The following is a 21,618-nucleotide window of genomic DNA, read 5'->3' as shown; positions in this document are numbered from 1 at the left end:
CAATTGGGTGTCCGCGGTGTCTGCGGCCGATGTAAAGTAGGAGACGGTGTGACTCGACTGCCTCCCTGTAGTTGTGTGCACGGAAAAGAGAATCCAACCTCTACATGGACGCTGATTCTGGCAATTGAATGCACATGTGTGCCGTCCTTTCTGCTGCAAATGAATACTTGGCTGCACCACGTGATGACAATCACAAAGCGAAGCCTCTTATGTTTGCCCTTTGGCCTGCTGGCGTTGCATGAAGGCGCGTGACGGCGAGCAGCCTTCTGATCTGTACGTTCAGTGACCGTGCCCAACATTTCGCGGCTCGATATGAGACTCATAAAGTTGCGCACTTCACACATGGTGGAGACAGAGCAGGGCAACCTAGATCGACAACGTTAATCCTCGTTTGTGGACACTGATGAACAACCCACATATCACTCAGTAGCACCCAGTGTTGTTCAAAGATCTATTGGATTATCCGATACACCCGTTAGATCTACTGCCTGTCGTATCCATCGCCCACATCATGCACCATACACCATGCATTTGCCATCATTACCCTGTTGATAAACAACCGGTATCGAACGTAAGCCAGCCAGAGTTGTAACAGCTGCTTTGAGGTATCATACTGGAAATCCATCGTTCCACCCATATCATGTCTGTCGTCGCAGACACATCCATCTATGATACAAAACAAATTAAGGAACCATCGAAAACCCAACTCATTAGATCGAGATTGGGGGCGACCGACGTCCAGTTAAGGGGTCGGTGCCAAGAGAAGGAGGAGACCGCGTCGAAATCGTCAGAACTTTTGGGTGCATTCGTGAAGCCGTCCGCCATCGTAAGAAGAGCCATAAACCGTACGCCGTTCGCCATTAAGAAGCTGCTGGAACCATCGCGGGTCGCTGTCGATCAAGAGTGATACGGAGCGAGTCCTACTCGGAAGCAACTAGAAGAATTTAAGCCTTGGTCTCTTCCTTGGTCTCCTCCTTGGGGGCCTCCTTCTCGCCCTCACCGTCCTTGTTCTTGACGTATTCGTCGTAGACGCTCATGGCCTCGTCGACCTTGGCGCGGAGAGCGGACTCGTCGGAGGTGCTGCGACGTGTTAGTATTGGATTAATGAATGCAGTGGAACGTGACTTACAGGTTGATGAGCTCGCTGTTGTCCATCTCGAGGAGCATACCGGTGATCTTGCCGGCCAACTCGGGCTGGATCTCGTGGATCTTAGGGTAAAGCGCCTCGCCGAGCATCTGCTTCTGCTGTCCGACGGGGGCAGCATTGAGGACGTTCAGGTCGATACCGCCAGCGCGGGGGAAACCAGCCTGGGGACCCTGGCCGGGACGGCCGTTAGGACCACCACGGCCGCCCTGGGGGAAGCCTTGGCCACCGCGCATGGCAGGAGCCATCTGACCCTGAGGCATGCCGGGCATACCGGGCATGGGGCCGGCGCCGCGACCGCCGCGACCGCCCATAGCCTGCTGAGCCTGAGCAGCGAGCTGCATGTACTGAGGAGTCATGTAAGGAGCAGGGAAGCCACCGGGAGCCATGCCAGGGGGCATGTACATAGGAGGCATCTGCTGGGCGTTGGGGCCACCACGGCCACCCTGCTGAGGCATACCGCTGGGGAAGCCACGACCGCCCTGCTGTCCAGGCATGCCGGCGGGGAAGGGCATCTGGCCACGGCCACCAGGAGGGTACATCATGGGCTGACCAGGAGCGACGAACATCTGGGGCATGCCGCCGAACTGCTGCTGCTGTTGCTGCTGCATGCGGAGCTGGTTGCGAGCCTGGATGGTAGCCTCGAGCTGGTTCTTGCGGACATCCTTGCGCTGGGCAAGAGCGACGTAGAGGGGCTTGCCGTCGAACATGCGCTGGTTCATGTCGGTGACAGCCTTGGTGGCCTCATCGGGGTTGCTGAAGCAGACAAAGCCGAAGCCCTTGCTCTTGCCGAGAATCTTCTTCTCGCCCTTGATGGTGACCTTGTCGCCAGCCTTGGTAGAGTCATCCTTCTTCTCGTCAGATGACTCCTCCTCCTCCTTCTTCTCCTCGACCTCCTTCTCCTCGGGCTTCTCCTCAGCCTCATCCTTCTTCTCCTCAGAGTCTGAATCAGCCTTGGCACCCTCAGCAGGGACGGCATCACGCATGACCTTAGCGGAGGTGATGGTGCCGAAAGGAGTGAACATCTCACGGAGCTTCTCGTCATCAACCTCGTCACCAAGGTTCTTGATGTAAAGGTTAACGCCCTGGTACTTGGACTGCTTCTCGAGACGGGCAGCCTCGTACTGCTTGCGGAGCTCCTCCTCACGCTCGTGCTTCTTCTGAGCGCGGCCAACGTAGAGCTTCTGACTCTTGAAGTCGGTGTCGTTCAGGGAATCGACGGCAGTAGCGGCAGCCTCGTGCTTGATGTAGTTGACGAAACCGAAACCACGGCTCTTGCCCTGGTCGTCCCTTGCGATGGACGCGGAGGTGATATCTCCGTGCTTCTCGAAGAGCTCACGGAACTCGTCGTCAGTAACATCAAGGTCGATGTTCTTGACATAGATGTTGGTGAAGTTGGCCTTCATCTCCTCGAACTTGCTCATGCGCTCCTTCTTGGGAATGTGGTGGCCGACGAAAACCTTCTTCTCGTTCAAAAGCATGCCGTTAACGTGCTTAATGGCGTTGTTGGCGGCCTCGGCGGTCTCGTAGTGGACGAATCCGTAACCCTTGGAGTTGCCCATCTCGTCCTGAGCGACCTTGCAGGACAGGATGTTACCGAAGGCGGCGAAGGTGTCGTGGAGAGCCTTGTTGTCAATGGCGTGGTCAAGGTTCTTGATGAAGACGTTACCCTGACCAGTCTTGCGCAGAGCGGGGTCGCGCTGGGACCACATGATACGGCAAGGCTTGCCCTTGATGACAGTGTAGTTCAGCTCCTCGAGGGCCTTCTCGCCGTCCTCAGAGCTGTTGTAGTTAACATACGCGTAACCGAGCGAGCGACGGGTAACGGCGTCACGGCACACACGGATCGACGCGACCTGGCCGATGGAAGAGAACAGCTCGAAGAGCATGGCCTCGGTGACGGAGGGGTCGAGCTCGCCGACATAGAGGGAAGCGGAGTTCTGGTGGGCCTGCTGGGCGGTGGGAGTGGGTGCCTCGCCCTGGGCGGCGGGGACCTGGGTGTTGACCTCGGCGCCGTTGGCGGTGGCAGCACCGTCCTGGACGGGCGAGGTGGAGTTGGCGACTTCAGACATGGTGGGTATCTAGGCGGGGTGTCAGTGGCGGGTCCTGCGAATTTTGCGGGAAGGTGCAGGGTGCCCATGTGCAGGTGCGCTCGCTTCACCAGAAAAGTTCCTACATACCTGCGCGTGAAACAACTTGCGACGAGAGGATGAGCAGTGGCTGAAGGTCCTGGAAAAGACCTAGAGAGGGGACAGGCAAATGCGCAGCGTCCCTTCTACTTGCGACGGGCGGTCGTGAAAGAGAAAGTCGCTCGACAACGGTGGAGGGGTTGACGAAGCGGGCGGAGTGCGTCGCACGGGATTTTTTTGTGGTTTTCTGGATTTTTTTGTTTCTTTTCTGTTATGTGACGATCCGCGTGAGTGGACCGGGACTTTTGAAGAGCTTGGTGTGTGGTGGTGGGAAACGGTGAGAGGTTGGCGAGCACGCTGTGCTTTCAAGTGGGATATTTTCTGTGAGGCGCCGGTCAGTGCGCGGCCACTAGCCATATTGGGGGTAGGCGGTGAACGAACGAGCTTTCCTGCACCCGAACGAATGGCAGTCGGACTGAACAGAATCTGCACTGACGTCAAACGGCGGAAAGCGAGATGTGAAGACAGCCGATAGTACTAAGCGCTTTGTACCATCTTGGAAGGCGCACAACGGCGCACCAGCCCTTGCGAAACGGCGGTTCCTGCAGCCGGTAAGCACATGTCAACGGCGTGGTCAACGCTAAGGCAGCCACGGTGTGGGTCTGCGATATCAGATACACACGTCGGCGTGAGGAAACAGCACAAAAGAGAACATGTTCTGCACAGGGAGTCCTAAAAACCTGCAGCACCAACCGTACATTCACTTGTGATGTGGAGGTGTGGGGTTCTTGGTCACAGAGGATAGCAATCAGACAGCAATGTAACTCGATACCACGCAAACGCATCGTTTCCCAAACTTTACAAACAACAGAAAATGATGGGTATCTGTGCTCAAATCCAATAAAGAACCCAACGAACGAAAGCGCTGTGGCGCACTCACTCGCTCAAACTATCGTCCCAGCCCCCTTGCTCAGTGAGAAAATCGACAACCTTTGTCTTGCACTGCTTCAGTCCCTGCCCCAGAGCTTCATCCCACTGGCTCTCTACAAGGGCGACCTTCTCCTTGAGGTCATCGGTCAGCCTCTGCTCTTCATCGGCACGGATGGCTTTCATCTCAGCGTCGACGCTGGCGAGATCCTCGCCTTCCAGCAGCCTCTGCGTCTCGAGGAGCCGCGAGCCTGTGGTCATAACAGCTGTCTTGACCTCGTGCAGCAGACAAAGCAAATTGATCTGTGACTCAATGAACTGATACGCAGAGCGACCCGCGTGCGCGAGGAGAGTGTAGAGGTACTGAAGCGGAAAGTCGTAGTACGCTGGGTTCTCACTGTACTCCTGCGCCGGGATCAGAACACCAAACCCGTCAAGTTGGTGCGGCACCTTCTGCACAATTGCCAATAGGCCAGGCGCGATGTCCCAAAAGGCTGAGAGCTGTGTCTCAACTCCACGTGTTACATTGCGCTCGATGACATCAAGAAACTCTTCGTAGCGCTTGAGAATCTCCTTTTCAGCGCTGACCTTGCGGTCCTGCGCATCGCGGCGGAAGAAATCGGTTGCTTCCTGGACCTTCTGGTCATTCTTAGCTTGAACGTAGGGCAGAACGATTATGTCTCGGTAGAGGTCGTTGCGCTCGTTCTCGAGTTCGAAGAGCTCCTTGTGGAGCGCTTCGCGGAGCTCGAACAGCCATTTCAGTAACGTAAGCATCTCTAGTAGTTCTGGCTTCTCGTCACCCTCTTCTTGCGTCTGGTTGGGATTCAGCTCCTGCGCCTCATCGGACAATCGGCCCTTGAGATGTTCGATCGATGCTGTCACTTTGGTGACTCGTTCGCAGAGCATAGCATGGAGTACGTTCGCGACTTCAGCTTGGAAGGTGTCGAAGATACTCTGAACTACGTCCTGTGCACGCTGGTGCTCTCGAGCTTCGAAATCAGCGTCAGCTTTCGCCGCATCCTGGAAGGTCATCTGACCGTTTCGAAGATTTTCTTGGATGTTGTATCTAACGTGTGCTCGCCTGTCGTTCAGCGACGCGTTTTCAGACTCCTTCCGTGCTTCTGTCTTCGTTTCGAAGTTGGTCTTCGTGGTTTTCAATTCACTGAGATTGGTCAACGTCCGTAGGCTACTACGGATGGAGGCTAGATCAGGGTGATTGTTATTGACAGCAGGGTGATGACGCGGGTATGATGGCGGCAATGTAACAAGCCTGGACACATCGAGCTTGTGCGGATCGATAGCTGGAGGAGTCGGTGTAGGGAAATAATCGAACGACGCGGGCTGCTTTCCTTTGCCGTCGTGAAGTCCAACCTTCTCCGGCGGGTACTCATCTGGCCTATAAACAGCAGGTCTGCTACTTGAGCTTGCTCGGTAGTGCTTTGGTGTGGGCTGGTTCTGGCCATCCTGGTGGAAACTCTCCTGTGTCTCCATCACCAATCCCATGTACTTCGACTCGCGTTTGCTTCTTTCTAGCCGCCTGTCGCCAATACCCTGTGATCCATCATCGCTCTCCCACCATCGGCTTGCAGACCGTCCTCTCGAGTCTTCTTCGTCTGGGATGGTGCTCATTGCCATACTGGGGATCGGTGAGAGCGAAGGATGGAAATTGTTATTCCAGGCAGCATCACGAGCACGCTGGCTTGATGCACTGGAAGGCGATGCGGGCTCGGTGTGCGGTGTGAACTGGCCTAGGGAGGATGCTGGGCTTGCAGCAGTTGTGGGCATAGAGTCAGAAGGCCTTGTGTCTGGTGACTCGCCCGACACGGATCCAGGATGTATGCTCCTTGCGTAGGAAGGAGTAACTTGAGCACTTGGAGTGACAGCTCTCCGCCCCGATGTTTTGTTCGAACGCCACAGATCCCTAGTGAGGTCCATGACTTCGCCTGCGCCAATCGCGTCGAAGGCGCTCGAGTAGCGATCTCGTCGAAATCTTGATTCAGCAACAATGAACTCAGCAAAGAGCTCAAGTCGTTCTTCATCATCTTCAGCATGCATCTCCTTCTCAATGAAGGCACGGTGTCGCTCGATTGACGCTTGGGCGAACACATCTCGATCTGTTGGTCTAGGAGTTTGGAGCGACGCGTCATGCGGTGTCAAGACAGAGTGCAGTGACGTTTGCGATACCGAGCGATTTGCGACCCCTGATGGAGTTGTCAGACCTCTCCCATCTTCAGCAGAATGTGGAGGAGGTGTGGGAAGAGCTTTGGCAGGAAAGGCTGCTGGGAGTTTCTGAGATAGGTGTTCCGTACCTGGCGAGAAAGGAGGCGTGGGTGCGGCGCCAGACACATTCCGTTGGCCGGCAAGTAGTCGCGGTGTGGAGCTGGCGGACCCAGGATCTTCGTACAAATGTGCGCTTCGTGGTGATCGCAACGCTCCTCCACTTCGTGGGGTGTTTCTCGTGATTGCACCTCTCCGCGATAGTCCACTTTCAGGCGAGGCCAAATCAACATTTGCTCTCGTTGTAGACACCTCAAGGTCGTGTGCCCAAGGATTGTTGTTCGGCTCCGCGCGGCGCTCACGTGCAGCACGGCTCTCTTCCCTGCGTTCACGAATGCTCCCTCGAGCGCTGCCTTCACGTCTGGGTCTTGAGAGCGTGCTACCTGACCCAGAGTGTGAAGTCATCGATGGCCCGGATACTGTCGACTCACTCTCTGCTTCCGGAGGCGATGCAACATACTCGCGACGTTGTAAGCTGGTATTGACATGCAGACCGTGAGCTGCTGGTGATCTTGCAGGAGCCGGAGGAGGGGGAGGGACTGATGCCGTGACTGTGGTTGACTCTTCCTCCCATCCCATAGGTGTTGGTGGAATAGGTCCAAGGGGTGTCTGACCAGGTCGGCGTGTCGGCGGAGCCGAGGGATAACCTGCCTGGCGGTCCGAGTCATATCCAGGCCCAACGCTTTGTGACCTCGAGCCTGTCGGTGGGGGACCTGGCGGCGGTGGCGGCAACGGCATGCCTGGTCCCCAGCTCGCTTGGAGATTGGGCGGTATCTCATCAACAGGCGTTCGCGTTTCCGTCCCATGGCCGAGGACGCCAGCCGAGGCTGCTCTGCGTGCATTCGGTGGTCGCAAGGGAGATTGCGAGTCAGGAATATACCGTCGGTCGAGTGGACTGGGTGTGTACTGAGCGAAGTTGCGTTGTGACGACGACCCAGGGTCGCCTCGCTGCAGCGCATCGTGCGTGCTCGAGTGCAGCGATTCGATAGCAGACGGGGCAGGACTGTGGTCAACGTTCCTGTTGCGAAAGTTCGACAGACTGAACTTGGTAGACAGGCCCCGGGACGAAGACCTTTCCCTGCTAGGTGCGACTGGTGGAGGCGCAAACAGAGTGTTCCCCGGGGCTGCGGCAGAGCCCGAGGGTATGGCTATCGAGACAGGACGGTTGTGGAAGCTTCGAGCTGCGCGCGCCGACGAAGGCGTACCGGTCTGTGGTATTGGCGGAGGAGGATGGTGGCCCTGGGGGAACGCATGGCCTGGCGACGAACTCAAGGCTTGCGAGATGTTCTGGCTCGGGGCGCGGGCCGGCGTGTACGGCGGTGGAGGAGACGGCATGGCCTCCTCATGTCCCGACAGATCCTGTTGCCGCACTGGATTGATAGCCATTTGCGTCTGCTGGGGCGCATACTGCACGCCAGTCCTCCCGTTGCCTCTCCATTGCTGCGGGTTGTACGGGGCAGCCATCGGCGAGCTACCTACAGACGAGGGCGCATACGGGGACGACAAGTTGTTCGCGAACGGGGTAAACGGGCTTGAAGAGGTCGCGCTCGCCGGAGTGTGCAGATTGCCATGGGTCTGCGCAAAAGCAACGCCTTGCGTGATAATGCCCGGTCGCACGGCAGAGGCACGGCCTGGGGAGATCGGCTGCCCGTATCCTTGCGCGTTCGCTGGGGGAGGCGGAGGAGGCACCGCGAGATAGTTGTGTGAAGACATGCTTCACACCGTTCGAACGTCGATGGGGAGCCTGAACGCCTCAAAGCCTCCAGCGGCTCCAGCGTGCGGTACGACGAATCCTTCTGGACGACCGAGGCCGGTTGTTCACACGTTGGGGCTTGTAGGCCGTGTTGGTCACCTCACACGCAAGCCATTTGCGAGAGGAAACGGTAGCACCCCTGCAAGACCAGGCATGCTGTGGCCGTCGGAAGGAAGGCAAGGCCGCATGGTGATGGGCACGGCGAGGGCTGGCCGTCCTATTCGCTCTGTGGCCTAGTACGAGAGAAGATCCGGGCGTTGAGGAGTGAGGGTTGGCCGTCTTAGCGTGAAGCTTGAATCGCCGTGAGCGAATGAGAGCTGCAGCTCGCCCAGCGACCCTGGCGCGGGCGGCTATGTAATGGCCAGAGTGGGATCATGCCAGTTCGCAGCCGTCGTACAGAGGCTCTGTCTTATCCTTATCGCAGCTGCAATATAGATTGCAATTACTTCAATGCCTGCGAGTATATTGTAGTCTTCAATCCACGTTGTTGCGCATTGCGCAGTGAGCAAAGTCGTGCATGTTGCTATCAACACTCGGCACCGCGAATGCACGCTAAATATAGCACGGCTTCGCCATGCAGCTTCGAATCACGTCCACATTCCACATCACATGCATGACAGTAATAAATCTCCTGCATGCCCTGTGCTTGATCCTCGCTGGTCTGTGTTTCTAACGGCACACACCGCTGTAGCACGAGCAAGGAGTTGCTTGTGTTCGGCGTGTGACTGTATGTATGTACTGTGTCTGTGCAGCAGCAGTCCGAGCATCCAATTCGATAACCTCGGTGCCTGAAGAATCACAGCACTAATACTAAGTCAGCCGAATATCCAATTCTCGCTTGCTACCTCTGAACCGTGTCGGTTTTGTTGATTGTCAATCAGCCCTCTCTATGGCTGGTTCTAAGAACGCCATGAACGACGGTCAGGCGGGGTACAGAAAAGCCACCAACACCACCTTCGCCGTGCTGTCGATCCTCAACACGCATGTAAGAATGGATCAAGAGTTCATCTGCATGTCATAATAGGTTCATTCACAACATACTAAATATGTAGTGGCCCAATGCTTTTGCCAAACAAACTCGCTGGAATAACCAATATCTTCAAGATACGCTTATTTTTGGTGCTTGCTGTGGACGTCGATAACTTTCTGCACCTCCTGTTCCGAACCCATGAAGATACCCGATCGGTCGTGGATGTGCTCGGGCACAACATCAAGCATGCGCTCCATCTTACTGTTGACAGCCTTGCCGCCAGCTGCATGTTATGTCAGCAATGGTTTCACAATCAAGTGTAACAATAGCTTACCGTTCTCAAAGACCATAGCCATGGGCGCGCACTCGTACAGAATACGCAGCTTGCCCTTAGGGCTCTTCTTGTCTGCTGGATACGCGAAGATGCCGCCGTACAATAGTGTTCGGTACGCGTCCGCTACCATGGAGCCAATGTAACGCGCGCTGTATGGCTTGCCGCCCTCTTGTGGGTATTTTAGGCTGTTAATGTACTCCTTAACGGGCTCCTCCCAGTACAGTGAGTTACCCTCGTTGACGGAGTAGATCGCGCGCGCCTTGGGGATCTGCATGTCAGGATGTGTGAGGATGAACTCGCCGAATGCGGTGTCAAGTGTGAAGCCGTTGACATTGCCGCCCTTCATTGTGATGACGAGCTGCGCCGATGCACCGTACATGGTGAAACCGGAAGCAACCATTTCTGTGCCAGGCTTCAGGAGGTCCTCTTTTGTGCCCTTAGCATCCTCTGCCAGCTTGTATACGGCAAAGATGGTACCGACTGAAACTCCGGCGTCGAGGTTGGAAGAGCCATCGATCGGATCGCAGGCTACGGCGTAACGCGCAGTGGGGAATTCGTCGAAGGTGATCAACTCCTCCTGCTCCTCGGAGACCAAAACACGCACGCGACCGCAGGAGCGCATAGCGGAGATGAAGAGCTCATCGCCGATTACGTCAAGCTTCTTCTGGTCGTCGCCAGTGGCATTTGATTGACCAGCCAACCCAGTAAGCTGTCAAAGTCAGTGGTTGCCGCAGACCAGTAGTACCAAAATGCGGCTTACATTGACCAACGAGGCTCTCCGAATATAATAGGCAATGCTCTTGAATGCGAATTGGAGGGCGTGGCAAAGAAGTCTGGCGTTTTGTTTAGTCTGGGTTCGGGCGCATGAGGGGTTCAAGCTCACGTGAAGTCACCGGTGGCCTCCTTGTGTTTCGACTGCTCTTCTGTGAGGAATCGTGTGAGGGTGATGATGTCGGTGTTGATCACATCCTGCTTATTCTGCTGTTGTCCGTTGCTCGTCATGGTGACTGTTGTTCTTTATGGCAATATTAGGTGTTTCGGGAGTATTTTGGAGGAAGAAAGGGGTATCTGAGAATGTGGAGGAAGAGGAACAAGTGACGAAAGGCAAGCAGAAAAGTCAGAGGGAGTTCACGATCATCGACGCGTGGGGAAGGCGCCAGTAGTTATTATGAAGTCAGATGTCTGGGTCCAAGTGGGTAGAGTCGGGCATGCGGAGACAAGTCGGTATTTGTTTGGGATGCAGATTGGTTGGACAGCCGCAGACATCTGCCCTCGGCAACTCACAAGCTCACGATATCTCAGCCATTGGAATCCTGGGGGCGCAGGAGTTGTGGCGGAAGAATCCGTAAACAACTCGGAAGCTGATTGATGGCACTTTTCCGCGAAATTCACCGCGTCGTCGCGCGAGCGCCGATATCGACGCGCTTTGCGGCGGCAGCATGGGAGCTTGGACGATGATGCAAGTGCGGATACGTGTGGAGGGGTGTTGCGGGGCGCTTTCCACACTTTCTCCAGCTGACGTTTAGCCCGGGATCTTCCGACCCGCGGATATAAGTTCATACGTGAGGTCGCCCTCATCAGCGTCGCAATGGCAAGTTGATGGAGATTTGGAGTTGTTTAACGCGCACGAAACCATTGAGCTTCTGAACAGTCAACAGTATCACTCGAGGCCTTTAGGACATTACAGACACCATTTATGGATCAATCAAATAAAAAGACGGTTGAGTTTTGTGACATCCGGAGATCCCTCAGAGGTATCACGCGTACCTGAGTTAGTTCCGCACGTTCACCTATCGTGCCGAAGCGGAAGATCTCTAGCCAGGCCATTATCCCGCAAGTCGAGACCCAACAGTTGCTCCTGACGCACCATCAGTGATGTGTCCAGCCTAATTGTTCGGCGTACCTCGCACCGAGCACAACGTCCGTGCAACGAGTGTCAGAAGACGCAGCAGCGACGACTTCCGGGAGAGATATCCGTGAATTAATACAATCTTGGATTCATGAACACAGGAATCTGATTTTTGTACATTTCTACATATACACTCGTAGCTATGCAAATGTACAGGAAGAGTCTCTATCCAACCCTTCAAAAAGCCTCATGACGCTCTGAAAGGCGACCGTCGCATAAATGGGGGATAAAACAATGCAAGCAAACTCGTACAGACTATTGAAAACATAGAGAATCTCCCTACACCTCCTTGTTACTTTACTCGCCCTTCAACCTATCCTGCTTGACGGTGAAGGCCATTTCCAGCAAGTCCTTCTCCTCCTTCTTGTGCGAAGCCTTCAGACCAGTAGCAACGGAAGCACTGGGGTTGCGACCAGCGTACATGACGTGACGCCTGTTGTGGTGTTCTGTCTGGTTCAACAAGGTCTCGATTCTGGGTTGTGTGAAGCTCCAAGCACCAGCGTTAAGGGGCTCTTCCTGTGCCCAGATGATGTTCTGAGCATTGGGATACGAGTCGAGGTTCTCCTTCAGCTGCTCCCATGGGAAGGGGTTCAGCTGCTCAATACGGGTGATGGCAACATCAGTGAGACCGCGAGCCTTGCGCTCGTTGACAAGAGCAGTGTAGACCTGGCCTGTGCAGAGGATGACGCGCTTGATCTCCTCGTTTGTGCCGATCTCACCAGACTCGTGGGCTGGGTCCTTGACAATCCATTCGAAGTGAGATTCTCCAGTGAACTCCTCGATGCTCGAGCGAGCCATGGGGTGACGAAGTAGAGACTTAGAGAAGAAGAGGATCAAAGGCTTGCGGAACTGGCGGTTCATCTGGCGACGGAGCAGATGGAAGTAGTTGGAAGGCTTTGTGCAGTAGGCAATTTGGAGGTTGCAGTCCTGGTGTTGACGCTCAAGCTTCTCCGGTGCAGGGAAGATACGAGGATCCTCATTGACCAGCTGCAGATAGCGCTCCATACGACCGGAAGAGTGCTCGGGGCCTTGGCCATCGTAACCATGGGGCAAGCTTAGAACAAGGCCAGAACGCTGAAGCCACTTGACTTCGGCAGAGGCAACGAACTGATCAATGATGACCTGAGCAGTGTTGGCGAAGTCGCCAAACTGAGCCTCCCACATGACAAGCGCATTAGGCGAGGAGAGAGAGTATCCGTATTCGAATCCAAGCCTGATGATTGTTAGTAACAGAAGCGAAATTGTCTGAGACTATAACTTACACTCCGTACTCGCTCAGCGAGGAGTTGCAGACAGTGAAGGTCTCCTGGCCCTCACTGAGGTGCTGCAGAGGGGTGTAGGTCTTCTCGTTCTCCTGGTCGTGAAGAACAGCGTGACGCTGGGAGAAGGTTCCACGTTCGACATCCTGACCGGATACACGGACGTGGTGGCCTTCCATGCACAGAGATCCAAAGGCCAGTGCTTCCGCGGTGGCCATGTCGATGTTCTTGCCATCTTCAACGGTCTTTGTACGGCCAGCCAAGATACGCTTGAGGTTCTTGTGTACGTTGAAGTCCGCCGGGGGGTTGCCAATCTTCTCGGCGATGTGCTTCAGCGTCGAGTCCTCAACGGCGGTAGGCAAATGTGGCAGAACCTCGGTAGCGAGCTCCTTTGGCGACTTGAAGCCGTTCCATGCAGAGGTCAGCCACTCCTTAGCGGTCGGCTGGTAGTCCTTGCTGCGGTTGAAGCTCTCGTCAAGCATGCCCCAAACCCAGGCCTTGTGCTCCTCAATGTCCTCCTTGGTGAAGGTCTTCTCCTCCAGAAGCTTGTTGACGTAGAGGTCGAGGGTAGGCTTCTGTTCCGAGATCTTCTTGTACATGAGAGGCTGGGTGAAGAAAGGCTGATCTGTCTCGTTGTGACCTTGCTTACGGTAGCAGACCATGTCAATGACAACGTCCTTCTTAAACTCAGCACGGAAGTCAGCAGCAAGCTGGCAGACGAAGTTCATGGCCTCGACATCATCACCGTTGACGTGGAAGACGGGAGCATCGATAGCCTTGGCAATATCCGAGCAGTAAGGAGTAGAACGAGAGAATCGGGGATCGGTGGTGAAACCAATCTGGTTGTTGACAACGATGTGGATAGTTCCTCCGGTGTGGTAGCTGGGAAGAGCGTGGAATCCCATGGTCTCGTACACAATACCCTGACCGGCGAAAGCAGCGTCGCCGTGGAGGAGCACGCCCATAGCGGTGCGGGCCTCCTTCTCATCGTTGTTGTAGTGCAGAATGGCGCGAGTCTTTCCGAGAACGACGGGATCCTCGGCTTCCAAGTGAGAGGGGTTAGCGACCAGAGAAAGCTGGACACGCTTTCCGGAGGGTGTGGGACGCTCGAAGTTCATGCCCAAGTGGTACTTCACATCACCAGATCCCTCGTCGGAGGGCTCGGTGCTACCAGCGAACTCGCTGAAGATAGATTCGTTGGGCTTCCTGACGACGTTTGACAAGACGTTCAGACGTCCACGATGAGGCATACCAATGACGATGTCCTTGACACCATAATCGACACTGCGATCGATCAAAGCCTTCATACCAGGAATCAAACTCTCGCCACCCTCGAGACCAAAACGCTTGTCGTTGGGGTATTTTGTCGCCAAGAAAGCCTCGAAGTTGGTACCCCAGATCAGACGGTCCAGAATGCGGCGCTTCTCATCGACGGAGTACTTGAAGGGCTGGGGGACCTCGATACGCGCACGCAGCCAGTCGCACTGCTCCCTATCGGGAATGTGGATGTACTCGATACCGTAGGATCCGCAGTAAAGGCGCTCGCAAGCCTGGATGATCTCGCGCAGAGTCATCTTGCTGCGGTTCTCGGTCTTGAAGCGAGGCAAGATACCTGGGCCAAGCTCGATATCCTGGTCCAGATCCTTCTCGGTGAAGTTGTAGTGGGAGAGCTCCAACTCGCGGGGCTTGCTGTATCCAAACTGCTCAGCCTCGGTACGGATACCGAGGGGGTCGATGCGCGCCTTGTGGTGTCCTCGAGACTGATACGCGCGCACCAGCAACTGGACCTTCAGATGGTTCATGACGTCTGAGCCCTCGCCGGGACCCATGCCAAGACCAGGCCTGATATCAGAAATTCCAGAGCTGGTGGAAGGGACAATCGTCGGTGGTGGTTGGAAGGCTTGCGAAGTGGGCATGTCGCCGGACTCCATGTTGCGGAAGTAGACCTGCCACGAGACGTGGACGCTCGACGGCTCGCGCTTCCACTGCATGTACATCTCGTCGACATAGTTGGCGGTGTTGCCGCTCAAGAAGCTGTCGTTGGGGTCCTATGCGGTCACAGTTAGCTGTGCCCTCGAAAACTTCACATCTCGCGGCGTGCGGTCACGTACAACGCCCTTGTCGGTATCTTCGGCGGCGAGGGCATATTGGCGACGCTGGGCAACAGCCAGCGGGCGGCGGCAGCTCGAGATTGCACTTGTCCTGGCGGGCGAAGCGGCGATGGTCGAGAGCCTTGCTTTGGCCGAACAGCTCTGTAGCTGCCGGGAGCATTGGCGCAACGTGGTGCGCAACATGATGAAGCAAAGAGGGGTGTGGGGTGGATTAGATGGGTGACATCCAAAGGACGACGGGAGACAGAAGGGAAAGCTTCTCAGCAGCTGCTGCAGCGGAAGACGAGGGAGCAGCAGGCGAGTCTGTCTCGCACGCGGATTCCGGCTAAGCCCCTTGCGCGTAGCGCTGTTTGGACGTCGACCACCTCTAGAGCTGCGCACACCGGAAATGCCTCAAACGCCTGCGTCAACAGCTGCGTCTCATGTCCCTTGTGCCAAGCTGGCTGAATGCGCGTCTGCATCGCGCACGCAGCACGCTTCGGTCCTCCGCTACCTGGTCGGCATGCGCGAGCAGCGTCAGATGTCCACCTGTGGCAGCCATCGTGTGGTCGCAGAAGCGTCCAACGGCCAGCCAATCGCTGCAACGTTATGTAAAAATCCACGTCCTGTGACGTCGCCTGAAAATGAGACTGCACGCGGCGGAAAAGTATCCGCAGAGCTGAAGGAGCGCTCGGCGTGCAGTCGTTCGCGCTATGTCTAGCCTCTGTGTATATGCACGAAGTCGGTAGGTAGCTTTGCTTATCAGCATCATGCACTGCGATTCGAGATTCGAGATTCGGGATTGTGTTTGCGGGACGTGAAGCGACAAGCATGTGCTTGACAGCGTCATAGCAGGCATGCAAACAAAGACCATGCAGGTATTTGCCGTCACCACTCTGTCTCCAACAGCAGGTGCGACTACTCCTCGCAAGCCCTTGTTGCTCAGTCACCGAATGCACTAAAGGTCTCTGAGGTGAAGTCACAACGTTTTGGTGATCTGGGGAAGCTAGCGCGTCTTCTTTAAGCACTCCCGCGGCGCGCCAGTGCTTGCCGCACCAGGCTTCCTCCACCAGCATGTCCAGCGCTGCAGCCCAATACAAGAAGAAGGATGGCATACTCTCTGTATCCGCAGATGGCAAGACGGTGTCGTGGGACGCGATCGGTGGTCTGCTTCCGCCACTGGCGATAGTCATAGCAGATATTGGGAGTATGTCCGCAGTATCGCATAAGCAAGGTGGACGCTGACCGCACTCAGATCTTCAGCAGACGCCCGCCACCGCCGCAAAAGCCTCTATCAAGATCGTAGTCATCGAGTCCTCCCTACAAGCTGGTAGCCATACCTTCACGTTCACCTCAGCGACCCCGCGCGATGACCAGCAGATGGTCAGAGGCCTACTACAGAAGGGCATTGAGGCTGCAAAGGCGCAAGAAGCTCCCGCTGTAACGCCTGCAGCTGCTTCTAGTGGCGATGGCGGCGGCGCGTCCGGCGCCATAACCGTGGCTCAGACAGTCGCTGCGACTGCCCAGCAAGATGAGGATCTGTATTCTGATGCTAAGCTGCTCGGTGACCTAGAACTCCAGATGTCACTTCTGAACTCCAGCCCGGCTCTGCGCCAGCGCTTCGATCGCGCGTTGACTGAAAAGCCTGCTTCTGTCACCATGGGACAGTTTTCTACCCAGTTTTGGTCAACGCGGCTGAACCTGCTACGATCTCACGCCGCCGAGAAGAGTCAAACCACGGGATCATATAATGTGCTATCGGTCATCAAATCGAAAACCGTCAACGGCGCTCTGATGCTGAATTTGACCAAGGAACAGATTGAAGTTGTGTTTCGGCAGCATCCTATCGTGAAGACGGCATACAATGAGACAGTACCACCGTTGAGCGAGGGTGAATTTTGGGAGCGCTTCTTTCACAGCCGTCTCTTCAAGAAGTTGAAGGGAGAGCGAATCCCCGATGATTACGTTACAGATACACGACTCGACAAATACTTGAAGTATGACGAGAACTCGGAAATCGCGCAGCAGATGCTGGTTGACAATATACCTTGGTTCATTAACATCGAAGGAAATGAGCAAAACCACAGCCAGCAGAAGGGAAATCGTCAAGACTGGACTATGGTACCCTCAAGCAACGAGAAAGCGCCCATTCTTCGTGTTCTGAATCGCATGAGCGAGAAGCTGATGAAGGAGGTGCCCTTGGTCGATAACCACCACACGCCTGCCGGTCAAGACGAGGACACATACAAGGAGCTTCAGCTTAAAGATCTACAACGCGGCTCTGCTGACAACAGAGTCGTTCTCAAGGTCCAGGATCAAAGTCGTTTCTTTTCTGCTGGACAGAGCTTACAGTCGTCGACCAGCGCTGCAGCTTACACGAAGCGAACCCCAATGGAAGCACTCTCAACACTGCGACAAGATCTCGCAAGTATCAACACAGATGGTAAAACATCTGGAATCGATCTGCACTTGAAAATTGCTGTCGATGATGACAGTGATAGCGAAGATGAAGGTGGCAGCCCGAAGAAGGTCAAGGTTGGCAGTAGATCGGCACGAGCTGCTGCAACAACACAGATCGTATCTGCTGTGAAAAAGCGGCATTTACATGAGGACGAAATTCCCTCCGCGAAAGGTGTTTTGAACAGCGAGCAGGCCGCAAAGCTAGGCATATCCGACACCATTCTCGACAATCTAACGATGACACACAACACCACAGTAGAGTTCTTGCACTACTTCTGGGATGTGTATCATTCTGGCAATCCTGAGCGCGCCAATGAAGTTGCGAAACTCATCGAGACTTTGGACAGGTCTCTGGACCGCATCAATGCCGTCTCCGATGCTGCCGAGGCTGAGCGTGGGGCACTTATCGAGGAGTACCAAAGACGCAATGAGCTGTATTTGCAGCAAACTGGAAAGAAAAGAAAATTCAACCCCGAGGCTATCAAAGGAGGTGCGAGTGCCATTGCTCAAATCATCCAGCCTCTAAAACGAGCCATTGATGCTGCGCGAAGCCAGTACCAGCAAGCTTTGAACGAACAACTGGCTCAAGTCGCCCCTTCCAACGGATCGTAGTGTTTCTCTTGCTGTGTCTCGTAGCATGGGTAGAATTGGGCATGATTATGCATAGCGATGGCGTTTTGGGTTACAAGCACTGTGGAACGCTTATAGCAAACATGGCTCTCAAGACCTAGCAGTTAAACTTTGCCAATATTACTCGAAATTCGTGCAGAACAGCATTCCTTCGTATCACCTTTCTCGAGGGTGGTGAGTACCATGTTCTGTGAAAACAAGAGCATGCCATTCCAGGAATGCAAGCCTCTGACGCTCAATTCGGGAGTGCTGCCGCTTACCGCAGCGCAGCCTCGTCGATCATGCCTAATCCCTGCAACGATCTGCGCTTCATGATGAAAGTCGCCTGATTCTGAGACGAGGCACTGCTGAGAAGCTGCCTAAGCATAGTGCTAGTTAGCACCCGTGTCCAACAACAGCCTCACTTGTTCTGACATCATGCTCCTCTACTTCCTACCTCACGCACGACTTTCATTCCTTCACGACGGAATCTCCACAGCTCCTACACGTGGAACCGTTCATTCAACTCATCAAGCATCACGTTGCGCTCTACATCTATGGGCCGAACGTTCATCTAGCGCGGCTCTAATTCAACGGCGCCCCACCTACCATTGCTCGAGTCATCAATACTAAGCTTTGCAGTACCTTCTTCACCATCGCTATTATCACTGGTGTTCACCTAACAATTTGCAGTAACGCTGATGCGACGCACACATCGCTCCGACAGAAGGAATATAGGTGCCGGTCTGGAGTAGCCTCCTTCGCATTAGCGACCGCTCAGAAAAGAGATGACTGTTCTACACCGCTTGAGGCATACAGGATGTCTGTAAGGAAGTGACTGACGAACCAGTCAAAAGTCATAATGAATTGGATATGGAAGTGCCGAGGACAAGCAGAAAGGGATAATACATAATCAAGCTATGGGATGCATCCGAGGAAGCGGATTCTTGCAGACGAAATAAGGCGTACACATCTACATCGCCTTTCGCCATTCAAGATCACCCCTGTGGCTATCCGCACATCTACAAAAGAGGACGCCATCAGTTCATTGTCGCCAGTCGCCGTTATCGCTTCGAGCTTTTTCATCGGTAACGCCCATACACCGGGTCATAGTAGCCACCTACAGTGCCATAAGCTGCCGGGGCGCCTGCTGAAAGTCAGTTACGGCTCTTTGCTCCTTCATATCGGGAGGTGATCGGAGTGTTGCTTACTGCTGTACGTCTGGCTGCTGTTGCTGACCGTACCTCGGGTCCTGTTGTCTCGGTTGTCTCTGGATCAGGAAGTCAGAAATGCTTCAACACAGCAGTTTGGTCGTCACAAACCGGTAGCGGAAGCTATGCCACAAGTACCACCTCGCAACCCAGTTCTCTTCGTTGACGTTGGTCATATAACGGCCCATCTCATAGTATGGTCTAGTGTGTAGACCAGCGTGGGTTACCAAGGTCAAGATCTCAGCATGTTTCGCGGTCTCTGAGATCTCATCCCACTTGTATGGAGCTGTAACCGTCGGATCCGCCCTGGACTGGTCCGTAAGGTTGTTCTCGTCTCTGCTCAACCTGTCTCTTGCAGCCTGAGCTTCCCCCTGAATGGATCAGCGTTGAGTAAACTCAGCGTAAGACTGCGACTTACAAGTAGTAACTTATGGACCTGTTCGCTCAAGCCAAGTCTAGCGAAGAGGATTGATTTATCGGCGCTTTGCGCAAGCGGACTGGGAGTGGCTGAGCTCATGGTCAATGGTGTCTGCAAGGAACGACGAATTCAACAAAGGACAAAACCGAAAGAAGCGAGTCGACGCGATATGTGAGAGATCTGGTTTGGAAGCATGCCGCCTACCCTCCCAACTTATAGTCAGACCCAGGATCCTCAATGGCTTGAGGAGACACTACCCTCCGTGTCATGTGACAGCGAGACCTTTATAAAGTTACCACCATTGTGGAACGCTAGTTGCAGGCGCCTGCAGGACGCAACCGCGGGACGTACGGTCCACCTCTAGATCAGCCGGGATCACAGCACCCCGATGTTGATTTTGGATGTGCAAGCCATCCCGTTGTATCGTTTGCTGTTTGCGGGCCGTACAGATCAACGCATCTCGGTATGCACCGATTTCGGAACCTCGGTTACTGTCGATCTCTGGGTGTAAAGAGAGTAGATCACAGTATTGCCCACGTAAGCTTGCGTGCTATCGCTCACTTCCCAGATCCATTTCTATTGCAGCATCTTTGAATCCTACCGCTGATCATCCACGACTACCCACTTTCCCAGGGTACAGTTCATCAAGAAGGCGAAGTCAATTCAGGTATGGCTGATAGGCGCACTATGGTACCGACAGCCAGGCTTGTGGGCATGAATGTTACTCGCTGCGAAGAACGACTGATTGCGGCATGGTACCACGCCGGTGCTGTCACCTCGAGCCTACTACCCCTGCTAGCGGGTGTACGACCAGGCAGCTCAGTGACTTAGCGCTCGTTGCAAGTCTCAGTGCCCGTCGGCTAGATGTTGGAGGCGTTCGCCCATTTCCTTTGGCACCAACCAGAGAACCTTCCCAGGAAGAACCACGAGTTTACAGAAACATCAGCCCCCAGAATGAGCCGCTCGCCACCAGAAGCGCACATCACCCCACAATCTCGCGTGACAATCAGGCCATGGTCTGTAGAAAGATGGTAAACAGTCTCTGGGGCAAAGGCTTAGATTTGGAGGCTTGAGCGGCCACAGCCATATCGGCGCTGCGATAGTTCTTCGGCATGGCGTTCAGCACGTCAGAGTCTCATGCTGGACCAACATCCGCAGGTATGGGCAAGATCGACACCAGGCCCGACATCGTGGAAGAGGATGCACATAAGCCAGACACACCAAGGATGCCTGTCTCAAATAGCTTTCGGTGGATTATACGCATGTCACTCTCCTCATTCGGACTATGTTTCCCAATCCTGACTTCCAGCGCATCAGAGTCGTGGCCCCGCTTACACTTTCATCGTGCAGCTGCGCACAGGGCATCATACGCTCACCGCCGTTTTCTAGAAGCATGCGTCGAAAGCCTTGCGGCGTCATCTTGCGCACAACCCTACACTCGGCCCCCCATCTGTACCAACACGCTTCCGAGGGAGAGTCTCGGGTTGCATGGGCATGATCGGCGGAGAAGGCGACTGGATGTAGGGCTGTTTTGGCATCGATTGGCGATCGGAATCCCGAAATTTTCGCCCTTGCACATCATGTTGTGCAGCTCGGCAATCTTTGCTGTTGCTGATACGCCTCATCCAGGTGTGCTGGACACCATCTTGACAGACACGTCGTTTCGCGCGTGGGTGTGGAGTACGTCCAGTTGAGCTGAGTAACCCGTTCGCATTACTGTCTGTCGACTGGGCCGCCTTCTGCCCGTCTCTATAGGCCGGATTAACACTTTTCCTTGCATGTACGCCGACATCATTGCTCATTGCTGCAGATGTACGCCACACGTATGCAGTAGACTGTTATGACTCGATGCTGGTCCGAGCAGCTAGTAGAAAAAGGAACGATGAAGCGGCACCCCCCCTGCAAAACGCCAGTACGGATCAAGTTACAACGGTAACAGTAATTATCCAGCAATAGCGGACTAAAGAAAAAGTGACCAAATGCCATGAGCATTTCTGCGACTCCGTCACGCTTCTTTCGGACTGTGTGACGTGCGCCTGCAGCGCCAACTCTAGTCACGGACTTCCTCCACGTGGACAACTACCACCCTGATGCCTGTGCTAGCTGTCGCAGGGCAGGCTACACCAGT

General features: G+C 54.8%; 6 protein-coding genes across 6 annotated transcripts; 1 reads left to right on the top strand and 5 right to left on the bottom strand.

The window, feature by feature from the left end:
• Nucleotides 1–944: 944 nt before the first annotated feature.
• On the bottom strand, nucleotides 945–3,216 carry C7974DRAFT_309078 (uncharacterized protein; the record flags this gene model as incomplete). The annotated part of the gene is made up of 2 exons (XM_046138205.1): nucleotides 945–1,080; nucleotides 1,130–3,216. 2 exons carry the CDS (start codon nucleotides 3,214–3,216, stop codon nucleotides 945–947), a joined length of 2,223 nt encoding a protein of 740 aa, XP_045997887.1.
• A 767-nt stretch (nucleotides 3,217–3,983) lies between these two features.
• On the bottom strand, nucleotides 3,984–8,465 carry C7974DRAFT_164923 (uncharacterized protein). Its single transcript, XM_046136042.1, has one exon. It carries the CDS (start codon nucleotides 8,188–8,190, stop codon nucleotides 4,210–4,212), a length of 3,981 nt encoding a protein of 1,326 aa, XP_045997886.1. The 5' UTR covers nucleotides 8,191–8,465; the 3' UTR covers nucleotides 3,984–4,209.
• A 628-nt stretch (nucleotides 8,466–9,093) lies between these two features.
• On the bottom strand, nucleotides 9,094–10,729 carry C7974DRAFT_164880 (fructose-1,6-bisphosphatase class 1/Sedoheputulose-1,7-bisphosphatase). Its single transcript, XM_046136041.1, has 4 exons — nucleotides 10,418–10,729; nucleotides 10,295–10,367; nucleotides 9,535–10,243; nucleotides 9,094–9,483 (listed from the first exon to the last, which is right to left on the bottom strand). The coding sequence occupies exons 1-4, from the start codon at nucleotides 10,534–10,536 to the stop codon at nucleotides 9,341–9,343; spliced, it is 1,044 nt and encodes a 347-aa protein (XP_045997885.1). The 5' UTR covers nucleotides 10,537–10,729; the 3' UTR covers nucleotides 9,094–9,340.
• An 839-nt stretch (nucleotides 10,730–11,568) lies between these two features.
• Nucleotides 11,569–15,189, bottom strand: C7974DRAFT_164833 (2-oxoglutarate dehydrogenase-like protein E1 component). The gene is made up of 3 exons (XM_046136040.1): nucleotides 14,814–15,189; nucleotides 12,706–14,750; nucleotides 11,569–12,656 (listed from the first exon to the last, which is right to left on the bottom strand). The coding sequence occupies exons 1-3, from the start codon at nucleotides 14,994–14,996 to the stop codon at nucleotides 11,741–11,743; spliced, it is 3,144 nt and encodes a 1,047-aa protein (XP_045997884.1). The 5' UTR covers nucleotides 14,997–15,189; the 3' UTR covers nucleotides 11,569–11,740.
• Nucleotides 15,190–15,529: 340 nt separating this feature from the next.
• Nucleotides 15,530–18,157, top strand: C7974DRAFT_334072 (uncharacterized protein). The gene is made up of 2 exons (XM_046139150.1): nucleotides 15,530–15,999; nucleotides 16,048–18,157. Exons 1-2 carry the CDS (start codon nucleotides 15,867–15,869, stop codon nucleotides 17,862–17,864), a joined length of 1,950 nt encoding a protein of 649 aa, XP_045997883.1. The 5' UTR covers nucleotides 15,530–15,866; the 3' UTR covers nucleotides 17,865–18,157.
• A 561-nt stretch (nucleotides 18,158–18,718) lies between these two features.
• C7974DRAFT_164743 (uncharacterized protein) lies at nucleotides 18,719–19,740 on the bottom strand. Its single transcript, XM_046136039.1, has 4 exons — nucleotides 19,491–19,740; nucleotides 19,184–19,443; nucleotides 19,073–19,131; nucleotides 18,719–19,008 (listed from the first exon to the last, which is right to left on the bottom strand). Exons 1-4 carry the CDS (start codon nucleotides 19,587–19,589, stop codon nucleotides 18,944–18,946), a joined length of 483 nt encoding a protein of 160 aa, XP_045997882.1. The 5' UTR covers nucleotides 19,590–19,740; the 3' UTR covers nucleotides 18,719–18,943.
• Between the last annotated feature and the right edge of the window lie 1,878 nt (nucleotides 19,741–21,618).

The sequence above is a fragment of the Boeremia exigua genome, assembly GCF_020726555.1.
Source record: "Boeremia exigua strain MPI-SDFR-AT-0100 chromosome Unknown C7974scaffold_5, whole genome shotgun sequence".
NCBI classification, from domain to species: Eukaryota; Fungi; Ascomycota; class Dothideomycetes; order Pleosporales; family Didymellaceae; genus Boeremia; species Boeremia exigua.
This window is presented reverse-complemented; position numbering and strand designations above follow the sequence as displayed.